The sequence below is a fragment of the Mustela nivalis genome, assembly GCF_964662115.1.
Source record: "Mustela nivalis genome assembly, chromosome: 8".
In the NCBI taxonomy this organism is placed as follows: domain Eukaryota; kingdom Metazoa; phylum Chordata; class Mammalia; order Carnivora; family Mustelidae; genus Mustela; species Mustela nivalis.
This window is the reverse complement of record NC_139027.1, coordinates 120,824,809-120,844,926: the sequence shown is the minus strand read 5'-3', so window position 1 is coordinate 120,844,926 and position 20,118 is coordinate 120,824,809. Positions and strand designations below refer to the sequence as shown.

At 35.4% G+C, this 20,118-nt stretch overlaps 1 protein-coding gene across 20 annotated transcripts in view; it reads right to left on the bottom strand.

Annotated features, from left to right (window-relative positions):
- Positions 1–20,118, bottom strand: part of ITCH (itchy E3 ubiquitin protein ligase) — a 131,075-nt gene that overhangs the window by 60,370 nt on the left and 50,587 nt on the right. For all 20 annotated transcript variants that reach the window (XM_082746043.1, XM_082746041.1, XM_082746044.1 and 17 more), the window contains 4 exons: positions 15,895–16,036; positions 12,093–12,217; positions 10,943–11,080; positions 1,655–1,700 (listed from right to left, as the gene is read on the bottom strand). In XM_082746043.1, coding sequence (XP_082602169.1) covers positions 1,655–1,700; positions 10,943–11,080; positions 12,093–12,217; positions 15,895–16,036 — 451 coding nt within the window. The remainder of the gene's footprint in view (positions 1–1,654; positions 1,701–10,942; positions 11,081–12,092; positions 12,218–15,894; positions 16,037–20,118) is intronic.

Here is a 20,118-nt window from a genome sequence, read left to right as displayed (position 1 = left end):
AGGATTTATTATGCAAAAGTTCTCAACTCATGAATGCAAACTGAAATATTATACATTATTATGCAGAAATTTTCAGGAATTCAAAAAACTTCTATTAAAAATCTAACTAAAAAGAGGCACAAGAGGCCTATGTTGTCTTCTAGTCTACAGAGATATTTATATAATTTTAAAAACCTTTTCTATTGCTTTTTAATCACACTGAGCAATAAAAGCAGTTATTATCCAGAGTGTCTGGGTGGCTCAGCTGGTTAAGCGTCTAACAGCTCAGGTCATGATCTCAGAGTTGTGAGACTGAGTCCTGCATCATTGGGCTCCACACTGGGCGTGGAAGCCGCTTAAAATTCTCTCTCTCAGCTCCTCCCACCCTTCTCTTTCTCAGGGAAAAAAAAAAAAAGCAGTTATTAATCCCTGAACAAGATGTTATTAGTCCTTAATTTTTCACCTCTTGTGAGATTAGTACGAGAGATGAGTCTTTGTTATAGAAGCGACTCTGAATGTAGATCTCTATTAGATGAAAGACAACAGTTTCATATACTTTCATTTCCCCAAAGATCTTGCTGAGTTGTCTTTTTTTAACTTTTATTATGAAATTTTCCCTACATCACGCAAGTAGACAGACTGGTACAACAAACTCCCTATCGAATCAGCTTCAATAACCACCACCATTTTGTTCTACTTGCTCCACCTCTCCTCTCTTAACAGCACTTGACACTGTAACACCCACTTCTCCAGATATTTTCCCTTATGTTCTGTGATACTGCTTTTCTATTCTCCTCCTTTGACCATGACTTCCGTGGTTCACCATCTTCCTATTTACTGCTTACTCAGTTTGGGAAAAACAAAGAATCAAATGGGATTTTCTAACTCTTTAAGATACATTCCTCTTACTGCTTTAAGACTAGGAACATTTCCTTTTCTAAGTTTATCTCCCATTACCAACTTCTAGGATGACCACTAAACACTTAAAATTTAAGTCAGGGTGCACCTGGTTGGCTCAGTCCGTTAAGTGGCCGGGTGAACTCTTGATTTTGGCTCTGTTCATGATCTCAGGGTCCTAGAATGGAGCCCTGCATCAGGCTCTGTGCTTGGCAGAAAGTGTGCTTAAGATTCTCTCTCTCTCTCTCTCTCTAAGAAATAAATCTTTGAAAAAAATAAAAGTTTAAGTCAGTTAACATAACCCAAGGCAATCAATATTTTTCAGACCCTAGACCTCAAGGCAGATAGGCACATGAAACTGCTGAATCTATTGGCAGCTGGCTGGCTCAGGCAGAAGAGCTGGCTCAGTCAGAAGAGCAATTCAGGTACCCTTGTCCTAATCTGGAGAACTGCAGTCAGATGAGCTAAGAGTCCTGAAACATTCATAAATATTTTCTTTCTTACCCTGAACCCTGAATTTTTTTTTTTAAAATTTTTTTTCCTAAACTAATCTCTACACCAAAGGTGGGGCTCAAATTCCACAACCCTGAGATCAAGAGATGCATGCTCCAGTCACTGAGCCAGCCAGATGCCTGAGTCCTGAATTTTTTGACCCTCGTTTATTCTTGTAGCAGTCTAAACTTCTGTTTTAGTCAAACTAAAATTCTGACTACAATTAATATTCATTCTCCCTTATCTCTTCGAATATTCTATAGTAAAGCAAAAAGTGAACTCTTACCTTGTTTCATCCTTGGGTCTGGAGCCATCATCACTCTGTGAAGCACCTTTAACATCAATAAAATTTACACAGAAAATGAGATTCAAAAGGTGTTTTTCACCTTCTTCCTAAACATGCAAAGCCTTTCATTAAATATTGTAGAATATATTATAACTTAAATTTCAAGGAAAATGTGATACATGTTCATGTGATTGAAATTAGAAATGTTTTACCAAAATGTTGTTCGAATGCTTACTACATGTAAGAGATGTCAATTAGTCAAGGTATTATTATTACTCATGTCCTAATTATGCCTTTTGAAATGTATGTCTGCTTGATTCTTTTTTTTTCTCAAGATTTGTATTTATTTTTTGTTTGTTTGTTTGATTCTAACTCAAATCTAATACTTCAGCCATCTTTTATATTCCAAAAACCTCACAAAAAATTCTGATCACCATCAGGATAATGGATAAAAAACAGAATCTGAAAATTAAAAAAAACTAGTAACATCTCTCTAATGCAAGAGCCTGGAAAACAACTACAAGATAGGAAAGGTACCAATTAATCTCAAAGTGGCAAATTAATGCCACAAATTTCACATTTCCTTCAAATTTTATTCATGGTAATTATTCTGAGGATTCAGTAAGGGCCTGTGCACTAGAAAAATATTAAAAAGCAGGCCCAGTGATTGTAGCAAAAATAGTAGGCAGAGAAAGAAAAACTATAAAATGCAGAAACAAGAATTCAAGTTTAACAGTCTACCTCATTGTAGTTAAAGAACAATAGTCCCTTAATACAGTCATAGTTTTAAACAGTAAAATCGTAACTGCTATTGCTCCAAGGCATAATTAATGAATAATTCATTTAAAAAATGCTGAATCATCACTACATTATATCACCTCAGCAATGTTGGCAGGTATATCATCTTGTCTAGAAAATATTACATTAAAAAAAGTGGGGCATAAAATGTACAGCATAAGGAAATAAAGTCAACAGTATTTTACTAGTGTTATATGATAATGAAATTTCAGAAAAGACAAATTTTTGGAGGTAAGATAGATAAGTGGTTGCCTGGGTTTAGAGATGAGAACAGAATTTTGTGTAAATAAAAGGGATCTTGCCGGGGGATAAAAATGTTCTAATCCTGATTTACAGTAATGGCTGGATCACTCAATTAAATTACTAAAAAGCATTAAATTTTAGACTTGCAATGAGTACATTTTATGAAATATAAAATACACCTCAATGAAACAATTAAAAATGGTTTTAAAAACATGGCAAAATGAAATGCATTTTAGCTAAAAAGGGCACATTTCAGTTTTACAAGAATTATTTTTAGGGAGTCCTAGGTGGCTCATTTGTTAGATGTCTGCGTTCTGCTCAGGTCATGAATCCAGGATCCTGGGATCAAGCCCCGTGTCAGGCCCCCTGTTCAGCAGGAGGCCTGCTTCTCCCTCTCCCATGTCCCCTGCTTGTGTTCCTTCTCTTGCTGTGTCGTCAAATAAATAAATAAAATCTTTAAGAAAAAAAAGCCTTATTTTATATAGACTATATTCACCTAAAATAGCTGATGAGACAAATGAAATCAGGAAAGGAAATAAAAATATACAGTTTTACTAAAATCAGACAATTAGTATCCCACCTATCTCAAAAATTAAGAAAGTCGTTTGGAATATTCTTTTTAAATCTACCAATAAATGCCGCTTCTACACTTCTTATATTGCAGAGAAGCATAGTATTTAATCACATGGACTCTGAGGCCAGACTGCCTGGTCTGCATCATAGCTTCCATCATGTACTAACTTCATGACTTTAGAAAAGTACACATAATTTTCCTGTGCTTTTTATTTTACCTCACACAACATGGAGACAACAAGGATACCTACTTCATAGAATAGTTGTGAGGATTAAGCATAAATATTTAGAGCAGTGCCCAGAACACATAAGCCCTCTATAAGTATTAGCTATTACTGTCTCAAATTTGCCTTTTTTTTTTTTTTTAAAGATTTTACTTATTTACTTGACAGAGATCACAAATAGGCAGAGAGTCAGGCAGAGAGAGAGAAGAAGGCAGGCTCCCTGCTGAGCAGAAAGCCCAATGTGGAACTCAATCCCAGGACCCTGAGATCATGACCTGAGCCAAAGGCAGAGGCCTAACCCACTGAGCCATCCAGGCACCCTCAAATTTATATTTCATCAGTAAATATAGACAAGGGCCATTTTGTTCGATCTTTTATTTCACTTCAATACGGAGGTGAAGACCTAACTATGAACTGTATGGCATAAATTAAATAGACCTAATCTTGTGTTTCCAGAGAATAGTTTTTTTTAAAAGGCACAAAATATCTGACACTTATACAATGAATTCCAAGAAGGAAACAATGACCATACTTAAAGTTTGCATTTTACAAATGTATTGTTCTTTTACAGCATTCCTACTCCAAATTTCCTCAACAAAAAATCATCATTTTTCTAAATGCACACATATTACCCACAGGACACTTTGGAGGAACATCTACAAAGATCTCTTCTATTCAGTAAGCTACCCAAAAGAGCTTTCCTGCCACAAAATAACTAGCTGGTAGACAAAGCTATTTAACACACTGCTCTATTTCCAGGGTGCCTAGCAATCTTAAAAGCCAAACAAACAAGTGAACTGATACTAGAGCAGGAACAGGGTGCAGTAAGCAAATATGAGGGGGAAAAAAAAAAGGTTATCCTGATGGCTATTATCAGCTCGGAGATAGAACAGAAACAAAGGTCTGGGATCCTTTAAAGGAGCTGAAGTGTTCCCAGGTATGTAGCACACCCTGGCACTACCAGAAGCAAAAGAAATTTTCTCTGGGGCAATTAATCCCCAATTTAGGCCTCTAAGATACCCAAAGACTACAATAAAAAATAAACTGGCAATCAAAGAGTAGCAAACATATAAGAAAACAAGCCTCAAGGAAGGAGAGACATAAAAACATATCTCCAAAGATTTCTGATACTGGAATTTTCTTTTTATATATGTATCTATTATAATTTTCAAATGGAGAACATTTAAAAAAAACTGTATCAAAAGCAAATTAACAAGGAAAAAAACAATCTATCAAACAAGCACCAGCAATTCCATTCCTAGGAATATACCCAAGAGAAATGAAAACATATGCACAAAGAAACTTGCATACAAATGTTTATAGCATTATTATTTATGACTCATTAAAAGGCAAAGGTGGAAAAATAAGTCACATGTCCACCAGTGGATGAAAATGATAAACAAACTGGCATATACATACAATGGAATATTATTCAGCCACAAAAAAGGAAGTACTGATACATGTTTCAAATTGATAAACCTCAAAAACAATATGCTAAGAATCCAGACAAAAAAGGTCACATACTATATAATTTCTTCTTTATAATATACCCAGAATAGGCAAATCCACAGAGACAGAAAGCAGATTAATGCTTACCAAACGGCTGGGGTGGGGTGCAGGGGAGGGGAGATCAGGGAGTGATTATAGAATGGACAATGGTTTATTTTTCTGGGGTAATGACAGAGTTTTGAAATTAGAGGTGGTGGATACTAATTATACATACAATAAATGCCACTGAATTGTATTACTTTATAAGGTTAATTGTATGTTGTATAAATTTTACCTCAATTAAAAGAATCACAACAAAAAAGGGCCATATTTGGAAAAAAATCTGAAAATGCACATATCAGTATGTACCAACAATTCCACTCCCAAGTATACATCCTACACAGACTCTTCAACCTGTGTACCAAGAGACATATAAATGTATAAATGCAGAAATATTCAAGCTATGACTATCCACAATGGCAAAAGACTAGAAAGAAACCAAATTATCTTTTGACATAAAAATGGATAAATTGTGGTATATTCACCCAACAGATTATCATACAGCAATGAAAATAAGTTACCGAACCAGTAATATGGATAAATCTTAAAAAGGAAAAATCTATATTCACAGAGCTCAAGAAAAAGGGCAAGTAATACACTGTTTAGGAATATGCATATGTATTAAAAATTTTTTAGGAGCATCTAGCTGGCTTAGATCATATAAAAATAATTTAAAAATCTTTAAAAAATTTTAAGCGAGGAAATAATAAATTCAAAATTCAGAGTAGTGATTATCTGTAGGGGAAAGACAAGGAATGCTACAGGGAGGAAAATACAGGTGGATGCCATGATGTTATTAATGGTCTAATTTCTAAGTTGTGTAGTAATTCATGTGTGCATAATTCTATTATGCTGGTTTATATATTATACATAATAAATAGAAGAATATATGTTATAAAATGAGATAGGTGTTTTATATATATGCCGTATATGAGAATATAAGTCAGTTTTTTGTAAATTTTTAAAAAAGGATGAAAAATACAGCAAAATCTTACTCTAAACCAACAATAATCATATTATAGCTTTAATACTTGGATTTTTTGTTTGTTTTTCTGGATTTCAAATATTTTATTATAGGAAAAAACTTAGGAGAAGGATGATATCCTTTTTTTGGTTTTATTCATTTGATAAACAAGTATTTATCAAGCATCTTCTTGTGTCAACCCTGATCAAGAAACTGGGAAAACAGAAAAAAACAACCCCTATCCTCAGGGAACTCACATTAAACTAAATATATTAAAGCTACATATAATGTAAAATATAATAGACGGCAAATAGAAATAGATAGAAATAGATAGAAAATAGAATTTTTCTATGGAGAAAAGTACGTCAGGATTTGATGAGAGGGCTGTTGAAACATTAGACATATGGCCAGGAACAACCTTGCAGAGAAGGTGACATTCAAGTAAATCCTGAAGTGAATCACACAGAATACTGAAGGAAGAGAGCTCAAGCCAACGAAAGAAACCTTTAATGGCCCTAAAGCAGGCATGTTCCTGTAGTGTTCAAGAAACCACAAGGAGAGTGGTGTCACTCAAGAAAATTGCGTAAAAGAGTAAGTAAGAGATGAAGCCATCAAAGTAGAAGAGCTTTGGATGTCAGACCACATAGGCGTTAACAACTTCTAAGGTGCTATAGAAAATCACTGGGGCAGGCATCTGACAAGGTCTTTCTTATGTTTTCTCAAAACTACTCTGGCTGTGTATTTAAAAAAAAAAAAAAAGAAGAAGAAGAAAAAAGAAGCAAGGGAGAATAGGGGTGAACACCACTCTCCAGCCTTCTCTTCCTGCTCTGTGCCCGACAGGTGTAACCTGTAGGACATACATTAATCACTAATTGGCTTCTTTGGCTCTACCTTGCATTGGGTTCAACTAATGAGACACAGGGGAGATTGGGAGGACACTAAGATTTAGCTCTTTATTTCCCTCTTCAGCTGTTTCAATACTTGGATTTTAAAGTAGAACTAGTGGAGAGTTTTCCTAGTTTCTTGAGGAGGGCAAACTCGTTCATATTCTGAGCATACATAGAAAACGTCAAAGATAAGTCAAATAAGTTTCCCTCCATAAATTAGTTGGTGCCCAGACCTTACTGTGATCTAGTAATTTGGTAAAGCAAAAAATTTAAGCTAGTTTCTTAGAATTTATTATATTGATAAGAAAACATTATATATTCACACAAAAATGGCTATTTACATTAAAATTAAAAGGGACCACAAAAACTAGAGTCTAATGCAAGGAAGTAAGATAAAATCAAAATGGAATGGAACACACCCAATAAGAACCAAAGGTCTCATGTGCTGAAAAACTTATCCCTAAAATAATTTTATATATACCAAGAATACACATGGTAAAGAATAAAGATTTTTACAAGAGTATGCTCCCATTTTATAATCATGAATTCATAACTAAAATAGATTTTTGTCTTTAGGAAAAATAATGTCTTTGACAGTAATACTTTTCAATGGTATATTTGGGAAGACAGTGTTAAATTAATAATCTACCACCACCAGTAGCCCAAGAGGTAAAAATAGATGAAAGGGAAGTACTTGCAGATATGAATAACTGCCTACACTCAATTTGTTAATTTAGAACTGAGTGTTAAAACAATAAGTCTATCTAACTAAAGAGTTCTTCCCAGAGATTCATAAAAGCCTATTAACGCTGTACTTAAGTAGAGGAAAACACCAGAGCAAATTATGAAATTATTTTCTAAACCAGAGAAATAAGAAAGACTATCAAAGAAAATGTGACAACTACAACTAACACTCATTTTGCATATTAAAATTGTTCTCTGAGCCAGAGCAGGGGGTGGGAAACTGGAGTGGGGATAGAAAGCTCTCTAGTTTTCAAATACAGCTTAAAGATAAGTGGAAAGAAAAAACAAACATGCTGAGAAAATTTTACTTTACTTGAAAAAGGTCTACTTATGTAATTGCCATTTTTAGAATATTTATCCACCAGGGGTGCCTTGGTAGCATAGTTGATTAAGCATCTGACTCTTGGTTTTGGCTTAGATTGTGATCTCAGGGTTGAGAGATGGGGCTCTAGGTTTGGTGTGGAATCTGCTTGAGACTCTCTCTCCCTCTGCCCCCTCTCCCTGCCAAATAAAAATAAATCTTAAAAAAAAAAAATCTGAAAAACTAAAAAAAAAAAGAAAAGAAAAAGAAAAAGAAAATTTATCCACCAAGAACAATGACCAAAAATTTCTAGGTACCCAAAGAGATAATACTGTCCCATCAGGAAAACCAACTTTCACAGTACATTTAAATATATAGTAAGCTATTATTTGGTGACTCTTGATAGTAAAATTCAGACAGTGATTTCTTTTCATAAAACTTAAAACCAAATACTTAACCAAAAATATTTACATCTATAAGAACAAATTTCTTCTAGGAACCATCCTATGTGTTCTCTTTCACAAAAATACTTCTAGGAGCACCTGGGTGGCTCAGTGGGTTAAGCCTCTGCCTTCATCTGAGGTCATGATCTCAAGGTCCTGGGATTGAGCCCCCCATTGGCTTTTCTGCTCAGCAGGGAGCCTGCTTCCCCTTCTCTGTCTGCCTGCCTCTCTAACTTGTGATCTCTCTCTCTCTCTGTCAAATAAATAAATAAAATCTTTAAAAAACAAAACAAAACCCAAAAAACTTCTAACTGAGGCTCCTGGCTGGCTCAGTCAGTAGAACATATGACTCTGGATCTCAGGGTTGTAAGTTTAAGTCCCACATTGGGTGTAGACAGTACTTAAAAATAAAGTCTTTCTTAAAAAACAAAAACAAAACTTCTGACTAACATCCTCAGGGGAAAAAAAATCTAAAAATCTTTAACAGTAGAAAATTACTGGAATACAAAAGCAATCTCCCTCAACCCCCCAGTTCTCATCCAACCAAACAACTGCAGGTACTAGAAATTAAATTTGAATACTAAACTCTAATTTTCATTTCTAGCTTGCAGTTAAAGTTACAGAAATGGAATCAAACAACAATCCAAGTGTAGTTTCTACCACACATGCTTGTGAAAGGAACTGGATTTTGTTTTGTTTGCTTACAATTCATGATGTGATTCAAAATTTCTAGGTTTTTAAGTGTGAAAGCAATTGGAAAGAATACGAAACATAAATATTTGTGTTTCAGTCTTGACTCTGCATCATACTAGCTGGTAAGATGTTGGACTTACTATTTAAATGATCAGAACCTCACTTTCCTTATATGCAAAATATAGGTTATGCCTTCAAAGCTATGACGGTTAAATGAGTATATATGTACACACACCAACATAGTGGTTAGCACACAGCAAGCATTCAAAAACTGGCAGCTATTTTATTTGGAAACCACTGTGATTTTCCAGTTAAAAACCTCTAAGTATCAGGTTAAAATTCTATCAATTATTTTCCTAGCTGAGTGGAAAACTGATGACATAGAAATGTTCACTTCCACGGGCAATAAACATTAAAGTAAGTATAAATATACAGTTTAGGTTCTACTCTGAAATATGAAGACGATTATGCTTTGTTAATTATTAAATATTCTGCATTAATAATTTCAACCTGTAGGGGGTAAAAAACTTGGGAAGCTATAAATACTGAGTTCAGAGCAATTTAACAATGAAATTTAAGTTGTATATTATCTTCCAGAATTCTAATCTATAGAAAAATTTGACTATTCAGAGCTCCTGTGAATGGCAGTCAATTAAAATGAACTTGTCAACTCTGAAGCAGTACAGTATGATCCTTTCAGAAATTTCTCTCCACCCTCATTAACCTCAAAGAACCAATCTGGAAGATACACTGAGACTATCTTGAAGGTCCTGCTATTAAAGAAGGTCATAAGTTGGGGGGCCTGGGTGGCTTAGATGGTTAAGCATCAGCCTTTGGCTTGGGTCATGGTGCTGGGATCTTGGGACTGAACCCCATATCGGGCTCCCTGCTCAGTGGGGAGTCTGCTTCTCCCTCTTCCTCTGTCCCTATCCCCCTGCTCATGCTCTCTCTCTCTCTCTATCTGTCTCAAATGAATAAATAAAATCTTAAAAAAAAATTTTTTTCACAAGTTAAAAAAGTAAGAAGTTTTCCAAAGCAGAAACGGAAGAATTTCCAAAGCAGAAACGGAAGAATAGTAACACCTGACAAGTGCAAAATGTTTCATAATCTAGTTCCTAATAAATAAACAAAAACTTTGTCAGACTAATCAAGAAAACCATTAATCTTCTCTTTGTCTTGGGTCCTCTAAGTTTCACTTGAGTATCTAGAAGGAATCGACTAAGAAGTAGTTTTATTAAGCATGCTAGCTATACAGGCACTAAATTCAGGTGCCAAACTTCTTTCAATTACTGTTGTTTCATGTTTCTTATTTCCTGTAACAAAAGCTAGTAAATCGTAATTTATAAGATATAATGGCATACATATAATGAATTGATTTTGTTATTATTGTAACACAAAGACAGCTTTATAAATGTAGCCTACAGAAAATGGCACAGGAATGGCAAATGGACTTCGGCTTGTATTGGCAGTCTGGTACAGTACTAAGTAGGATTACTAAGCACTAAGCGGGATTTTGCGTCAAATTTATACTCAACCAGATACAGCTGCAGGCCAGTTATGTCAGCGACTGGCACTGGAGAAGATGTGGCATCATAAGTCATATTAACTGTGGTTACTGGCCTATAAAATAAATCAACCCATTATACAGTCAACTGTGATTCAACTTTTCTGTGGTTAGCTTTTCAACTTACAGAAAAATGTTTTATTCACAGAAACAACACAATAAAAGGAAAATGTTTAAAATAATGTCTCCTTTTAAAGAGGAAATAATTTCTTTAAGGTGAAAAAGAACAGCACTGATTACATCAGCGTTCTTTGGTGGCTAATGTTAAGAATCATTAAAGAGCCTACAGAAAAAGTGATTACTTACTTTCTGAACATGTAGTTTCACCATTGGTAACAACTTCAGAATCTAACTGCAGCCCATCAAGACAAACTGACAAGTCTCCTATTGTCTCTGTCGGCTCTTTGTCACCTACAAGCTGTAAAGTCACAACTACTTCCTCAACTGTAAAAGAATATAATTACAGAACAAAATGATCAATTTTTCTTTCTTTAAGTCATCTTAACTGTTAAAAAGAACGTCAGAAAAACTTGATATTTATGTGCTTATAAATTGTTTTTAGTATAGTTCATTGAGGTTTCAGGCCTTTTGACACAAAACATTTAAAAAACAGAAAAAAATTTGCTAATGCTTAATATCCATAATGTAAAATACTAACTAGCTCAATCATCTGTTATATTCATTACATCCTTGCATAAAATAAGTCAGCAGGATTATTCAGCAACATATGCCTGAATTTTATTGAGTGAAAACATGTAACGTAAGAATGGATTGTGTCTCAGAGCACCTGATTTGCTCAGTTGGTAAAGCTTTCATCTCTTGATCTCATCTAAGGTCTTAACACTCAGGGTCATGAGTTCAAGCCCTGTGATGGGCTCCACACTGGGCGTGGAACCAACTTAAAAAAAAAAAAAAGGATTATATCTCTTAAATGAGATTTAGGAAGTATGTTTTAGCTAGTCAAGGGGGAACAAAAATATCTATGTTTTAAAATCATGATACTAATAAAAACAAACATATTTCAAGTTTATTTTATCTCCATTTTATATATACACACACAAATAAAACCACAGCTAACTAAAATTAGTAAATTTTCAAAGTATTTGAAAAGAAAATCTGCCGAAATATTAACCATATTGTCTCTGAAATGGGATTACATTTTTCATTAATTTCTGCTCTGTATTTTTTAGTTTTCCATAATTGAGTATGTAATCTTTTAATAAGTACCTATTTATTAAATTTATGAAAAATACTGGGTCAAAAATAAAAATGAATGGCTACATCAAGGTTATTTGGAATGCTTTAAATAAATAGTTCAAGGTTCTTCTCCTTAATATTATAATCAAGTAAGCATAAAAACAAATAGTGAACATAGTCATTCTATATCTTTTACACATGAATTTCATACAGAAAAACAAATAGCCTAGCACAATTTCTGTTACTTTTACATACATACGTTTCATGTTGTTTGACTTTAAGGTTTCAAAGATATCTAATGCAGCAGTTCCCAACAAAACATCAGATTTCAGTGTCTGGTGACTCCATACACGAAAATGTAATTTACTCACAGGGGTGACGATACTAAAAGCAAAGACGGGTAAAAAAAGATGTATTGTTTTCATTAAAATAATCACAATAGATCCTAAATAAATTGCAATTAAATTTTAATGTCTATAATATTTTAACTGTAGACCTTAAGAGTTTACTGTACAACCAATATTGCCCATTTTCTATAACCTAATGGAAAACACCTGAATACTACATGCTCATATCATCATTTTCACCTGTAGTTGAACTACAGGGGCAACTTCATGCATCATCAATAAAAGTAAAACTGCCTATCATGCTACAAACTGTTAGAAATCTAGTTTTATTTCAATAGTATAAAAAAGTTAATTTATAAATTAAATCCCTATTTTAGGTCAGGTAGTGATAAGCCTGAGGTTATATCATTTAATCCTCACAGCAACCCCAAGAGATGGGGAATTACCACCCCACCTTCAGATATAGAAACTGCTATTCAGAGAAGTTAAGCAAATTACCCAACATTGCACAGCTAGCTAGCTAGTCAATGGCAGGCTATAATTTGAACAAAGTCTGGCATTAAAATTTGTATTGAAAACTTCCTCAGTCTTGAGAAAAACAAGAAACAAACAAGTTCTTCGGTCAGCTACATGATCTGAGGATTATGTTAGATACCCTAAATTTCACACTGTTAGAAGCAAAGTGTCTGTAATAACTGTCAAATATAGACTCACTTGCACCTTGCCAAATGCTTATATAGAATACTATCTGGGAGAGGAGAAGGAGGCACCTGGGTGGCTCAGTAGGTCGAGCCTCTGCCTTTGGCTCAGGTCATGATCTCAGGGCCCTGGGATAGAGCCCAGCACAGGGCTCTCTGCTCAGGAGGGAGCCTGTTTCCCTCTCCCTCTCTGCCTACTTGTGATCTCTGTCAAATGGATAGATAAAATCTTAAAAGAAAAAATAAAAAAGGATACTATCTGGAAACACCTGGGTGACTCAGTCCTTCTAAAAGGTGATCAAATCTGGGGGCATAAATAAACACTTTCTCAGAAGTCTACCTATGCCTAATCTCCCCATCATATTTCCACCACCATTTTAACAGTTTAAACAAACTAAAAAATTCTCATCTTAACACTGCCTCTTCTTTTGTGGGATAGGGAAGGACAATGTAGTCTTCTCTTTGAAATTCTCAGATGGGGGTGCTTGGGTGGCTCAGTTAAGCAACTGCCTTCAGCTCAGGTCATGATCCCGGTTCCTGGGATGGAGCCCTGCATCAGGCTCCCTACTTGGTGGGAGGCCTACTTTCCCTCTCACACTCCCCCTGCTTGTATTCCTGCTGCTGCTGTCTCCCTGTCAGATAAATAAATAAAATCTTGAAAAAAAAATTAGAAATTAAAAAATAAAATAAAATTTTCAGATATTACATTCAGAAGAACATATCAAGAAAACATTCCTCCATTAGTCATCTGGGAAATCATAGTGGGGATAGAATAAAATAAATGAGTACTTTTACTTTAATTTGAGAGAGGATAAAGTATACTGTGAGAGGATAAAGTATACTGTGAGAGGATAAAGTATACTGTCAAAGATGGTCTGACCTAAATTATTTCAATTCAAAAAACAATGTCTACAATGGAAGCCACGTTAAAATTGCAGACCAATCTGTTGCAACTTAAAAATTCAAAACTTGAGCTATGTGTTTCCCCAAACATCTGGGCTCAACAAGAGCACTACCTTAAGGGGCTACAGGGAGAGTTTCTTTTTTTCTTAACTTTTAAACCACTAAAGAATTCACATCATCAGTTTAAGAGCCTCAAAGTGCACATCTAGTGAACACAGCCAGCAGCTGGGAAAAACTAGATGAGTATTCAGTGAATACTGAAATTATTCTGTTGAACATCTCTAGTTATTATGGGGGCTGTGAACTTTAATAGATTTTATTTGCTTTTTAAAAAAATATTTACTCACATAATTTAAAATTTAGAGACAATCTCTAAAAGATCATTAATTAAAAACAAAGTCTAAGGGCGCCTGGGTGGCTCAGTGGATTAAGCCGCTGCCTTCGGCTCAGGTCATGATCTCAGGGTCCTGGGATCGAGTCCCGCATCGGGATCTCTGCTCAGCAGGGAGCCTGCTTCCCTCTCTCTCTCTCTACTGTGATCTCTCTCTGTCAAATAAATAAAATCTTTAAAAAAAAAAAAGTCTAAGAAACTTTGTGGAAATTAATACAAATGAGAACCATCAGAATGATACTTCTTAAATTTCATTCATTTGCTCAAAATCATAAAATATATCAAGATATTATGCAGGGCACATACTGCATGGAGCACTGAGTGTGGTGCATAAACAATGAATTCTGTTATGCTGAGAAGAAAAAAAAAAAAAAAAGATACCCTAGAAATCCAAAAGTTAAAGAACAAGTTAGGTATATCCAATTTGTTCTGTAATTTATTAGGAATAAATAATATACACATAAGTGTGTACTGTGTGAAGAACATATGGTTTCAAATATCTTATCTCACCGGTTAGAAATAAAACTTTTCTTTAGTCATTGGTTTACTTCTCTAAGGGGAAAAAATGCAAGAATTCCAAATGTTAGGTAATAAAAAACAATTTCTGTGTATTTGATGCAGTAACAACCAATTATATTTTGAACTACATTTTTAATATAGTTGGTACCCAAACTAAATATGCTATTATTCTTTTGAAGTCCATTTGTTGTTAAATCACATTTTCTTCCATTTTAGTAAAAACATTAAAATTAATCTGTAATTCTCTTCAGTGAGTATTCAATACCAACACATGGGGCTCTGTCAGTAAGTGTTAAAAACTGAGCTATGTGCTACTTCCGTGAATTCATTCTGCAGATAATAGCACCAAATTACAGACACAGGCACATGATGTATACTGCGATGCTGTGTAATAACACAACATTAGAAACCAAGTGATAACAGAGAACTAGTAAAATAAATGATAGTCCATTCTTATTATGGAATATTAAATAACTATATAATGTATGTTAGATCTCTATATATACAGCTAGAGAGATAACCATACTAAGTAAAGTATTAAAACAGTTATAAAATAAAGTTAGTAATTTTTTTAAAGGAAGAAAACCCTCATGTAGGTTCTGTGTGGGCACTGTAATTAAAAACACAAAAGAAAACCATTTTTAAAAATTAAACTAAAAAATAAAGTGAGTGGGACACCGGGGTGGCTCAGTCGATTAAGCGTCTGCCTTCAGCTCAGGACATGATCCCAGGGTGCTAGGATCCAGCCCGGCCTCAGGCTCCCTCTTCAGCAGGGAGTCTGGTCTCCCTCTCCCTCTGCCCACCTCGACTACCCCCGTCTACCCCCTCACCCCCTCATGCGAGTTCTCTCTTTCTCACTCCCTCAAATAAATACATAAATGAGAATTAAGTGAGCTACTCATAGCTCTAAATTAAGGAAAGAGCTGTTAAGAATCTTTCTAGACCCATGACCATGGGCTCTCCAGATACTGTTCAGCAGCAGTAATGATACCATCATCAACTAACCTACAGAAGATAAAGGAGAGATTGGAGAAAGAAATATCTAAAGAGAAACAAACAGGGACTAAAGAAAGTCGTCCTAGGAATAGGGGAGAAAAAAAAATGAAAGAGGAGGAGCAAAGAAAACAAGTGAGAAATTTTTAAAGCTTCGTTTCTCTTCACCTACTAAACTAAATATACTATAGAAAATACTTTCAAACCTACACTGTAAGGGGTTGCTTCCATTTGGGACTGTTCGTATTGTTGCATTTTTCTGTCTTCTTTGACTGTCCATCTACTGTGACTTCCACATAAGGACTTGGTCCAAACCAATTCTTTTTATTTTCTTTAAGTTTTGCTGAAATGACTAGGCAAAAGAAAAGGGAAAATATTTAAATATTCAAGATGTTAGTTCGTCCTTCAACTTAATTTCATAAAGATTACACAGAACATTATTACTTTTACTCAGAGAGGCAGTTTTGCTCTAAAATATTTACTAATTTCATTCAGTCATGACCTTTGTATTTCTTCCCAACCTAGTAAATAAACATAGTCCTTCCCCCATATAATGCATCCAAATTACTATTAATATACCTCCAATGTCGGTATCAACAGTCTCAGAACTCTAATGTCAATTGGAAAATACAGCAACAAACCTGGTTAACAAATATTTGAATGCTTACCATATACCAGATATTGCTCTAACTATAAATAGAGCAGTTTACAAAACAGAAAAGCCTCTGGCTCTCAGGGAGATAATATCCTAGTTAGAGGAAGTCCATATGCTGAAACACAGGTTCCTGTGGCAGAATATGACCTGTTAGTAAGGAAGGCCTCTGAGGAAGCATTTTGAGCAAACATCTAAATACAGGGAATAAGCTGTGAAAAATGGGAAGAGCATTCTAGAGAGAAGCAAAAACAAAAACAAAACCTTGGCACATCTGAGGAAAATATAGCAAAGAGGGAAGTATGGTAAATGAGGTGAGATCACATTTAACTTTGTAGGCCCAGATAAGGAATTTGGATTTTATTCTTTCTAAGCATGCTGGAAAGCCATCAGAGGAAGAGAGTTACAAACTAGGATTATTTTTAGCATCTCATATATCTCATATTAGCAAAAGCTTCCTATAAAATGCATCTTAATTAAGATACTGACTCCATCATCTTCACCCTTGAGTTAGTAACTTTTGCCAAAAAATAACCTTGTCCAAGCCCCTTGGAAGGTGTAACAAGTAGGTATGTGTCCAGCAGAGTACCTCATGGTTCCCACAAATGAGAAATTGCTCCCCCATAAATGAGGTGATCACAGCCATGGAAATATTCCCTGCAAAGCACAGAGAATGCCAGTACCTATCAAGGTAAAGCGACCCTTGGAGTTGTTAGAGTCATCTGTATAGCAGCTACCCAAGAAGCTCAATATATAGTTCAAAGTACAGTCTGGGCATCCTACAAGTCCAGTCCCAGGTAGCAGCCATGAATCTCCTGAGATCACAAGTACCACAGACTTCTGTCCTTTGGTACATACATGCCTTTTTTTGATAGCATGCAAGCCAGCTACAGGGTTAGTACTCCAACAATGTATTCACATTCTACAAATTAGAGCTCCATCAGTATTTTAGAATACTTGGTGTAATAAAGTTCAATGAGATTTGAAATCAATATGCAGTATCAAAAAAAGTATCTGTCAACAAAGAAAAAGAGCTATAAGAGATATTACTGAAGTAGGCAATAAGGAGCCAGTACGGAATTTTAAGTAAAAGAGTGCTATTCAACAAATTTACTAAGTGCCTACTACATATATGAGGTACTATCTGGGGCACTGAGAATACAGCGATGATCAGACTAAAACTCAAAGATCATTCCACTGCTGTGGGAAAAATGAAAGGGAAACAAAAGTAGGAGTTAAGAGACTACTAGAGCCTTCTAATCAAGAAATGACAGTGATTTGGTGGTGAACATGGATATGTTCATGGAGGAGTAAGGGAGGAGTAAGTATTTTCTGAGAACCAATAGGATTAGATTACATGAGGAAGTTGGAGAAAAGCAGCAGCAAGGATAACTCTCAGGTTTCTAGCATGAATAAGGGAATGGAAGATAGTATCATTTAATAAGATGGAAAAGATCTGGGAAACAAGTTTGAGGGGAGTGGCTTGGGCAAGAAAAAATCAAGAGTATTGTACTGAACATATAAAATTTGAGATATGTGTGAGACATCCAAGTATAAACACTAAGAAATCTTTTTCAGAACAGAAAATACTCAAGTGGGGACGAGACCGATCTCTGATTAATATGTACTATAAAGCTCTAGTACTTAATACAGAACAAAATTCAATCACAGGATTGCCTCAGAAAAAATATAAAACCCTTCTTTTTAATATATTTCTGGTCTGAGAAAAGGTGAAACAGCCTAAACAATTATGCAAGACCCACCACTGTATTTCAGGGGCTCTTGCGTTCCTCTAAAACTGATTAACCAAAGCAATGCAGGCCTGACAGGAAGGAAATGATCCGCCCTCAGTGGTTTTTTAGGGCACCTGGGTGGCTCAGTCAGTTAAGCGCCTGCCTTTAGTTGAGGTCATGATTCCAAAGCCCTGAATAGAGCCCCACATCAGGCTCTCCGCTGGGCAGGGAGTCTACTTCTCCCTCTCCTCCTGCCTGTAACTCTCCCTGCTTGTGTGTACGCATGCTCGTTCTCTGTCAAATAAATAAATAAAATCTTGGGGGGTAAAAAGGATTCAAACTTTTGGAACTGTTTTGCCACATAATCCCATCCAACCCCAATAGAACCATTTTAGGAAACTTTAAATGGGAAAATAAGAGGGGTAAAGGAAACTAACACCAACTGTCAGTGTTTGCTATGTGTCTAGACTTAAAATATTGTTATTTCAATAATCAAGACTAGTCTGTGAGGTAGATACTATCATCTTAATTTTTACACATAAAAAGACAAACTCAAAAGAACTTAAGAGTTTGCCCAAGGGTCACTTGTGAAGCCTGAACAAGAGAAATTAAGTGCTCAAATCCCACTTTATTTATTTATTTGAGACAGAGAGAGAGAGCACAAGTGGGGTGGAGAGAGAGAGAGAGAAAGAGAGAAGCATACTCTCCACTCAGCAGGGAGCCTGATGTGGGGCTTGATGCCAGGACCCTGAGATCATGACCTGAGCTAAAGGCAAACAGTTAACTGACTAAGCCATCCAGGCACCCCCAAAACTCAGTTTAGAATGCATAAAACTTTGTTATAGTCCTAGTATCTGGAAATAGATAACTTACTATTTCCCGAAATTTAAATTCCTAGAGTAAATAAGAAGAATAAAAACAGTCAACTGTATGACAGGGAACCAAAAAATTGTCAGTATCATCTGTTACACAGGCTAATGCAAAGATCTCTAATAATTTTTTATTTTTAACCTCACATCTTCTAGAATTATCTTCCTAAACAGATGTGGTCATGTAAATACTTTTCAAATACTTCTCTAATACCTGAAAAATGAAATTTAAACTCTGGGGTATTTTACATTGTTATATACCTTTTCAGCCTCCTCCTATACCAAATCCCACCCAGCCCCCTGGCATTCTAACCACCCTTAGCTGTTTGCTGTCCCTCACAAGGACTATGTGTTTTCATATGCTACTCTGGAAGTTCCACTCACAATGATCAAGACTTCTTCCTTTCCTACCTAATAAAATCCTACTTCTTGAGAAAGAGATGACCTGATTTAATGCTTCTTTAAACCTAAGAAGTTAAATTGCTACTGTCTCTACATTTCCTCTGCATTTTCATATTTATGTATGGTTCCTACAGCTCTTCATTCTGCCTTAGCTTTTTAAGTTTACTGGTTTTTAGTTTAACTAACACTGTAATCCCTGTCATGACAAGGATGTAGACAGTCTTTATATAGCATCTAGTAATTTAAACATGAGAGACATTTGACTTATCTGTTGAACCCAATGATTAGTCATGGTAGAAAACAAGTTTCCCTGCTTTATTGTTACATACACACATACAGTATCTATTGTATATAGTTTCATGGCATATATTAATGTTCTTCTGGGGCACCTGGCTGGCTTAGTCAGAAGAGCATGCAACTCTTGATCTCAGGGTCATGAGTTCAAGGCCTACATGGGGTATAGAGATTACTCAAATAAAAAACTTTTTAAAAATTTTAAAATTTATATTAATGTTCTTTTGATCCTTTCTGAAAGTCAATGCTTTGACATGATTTTGGTTCTTCATCCTAACTCTTCAGTACAAAAAAACTTTGACAATTTATTATTTCTTTTAAAAGGCTTATTTATTTGGGGGGGAGGGGCGTGCGGCAGAAGGAGAGGGAGAGATTCCCAAGCAGACTCCCTGATGAGCATAGAGCCTGATACAGGGCTTGAGTTCACGACCTGAGCTGAAGTCAAGCATCAGACACTTACCCAAATGCACTACCCAGGCACCCT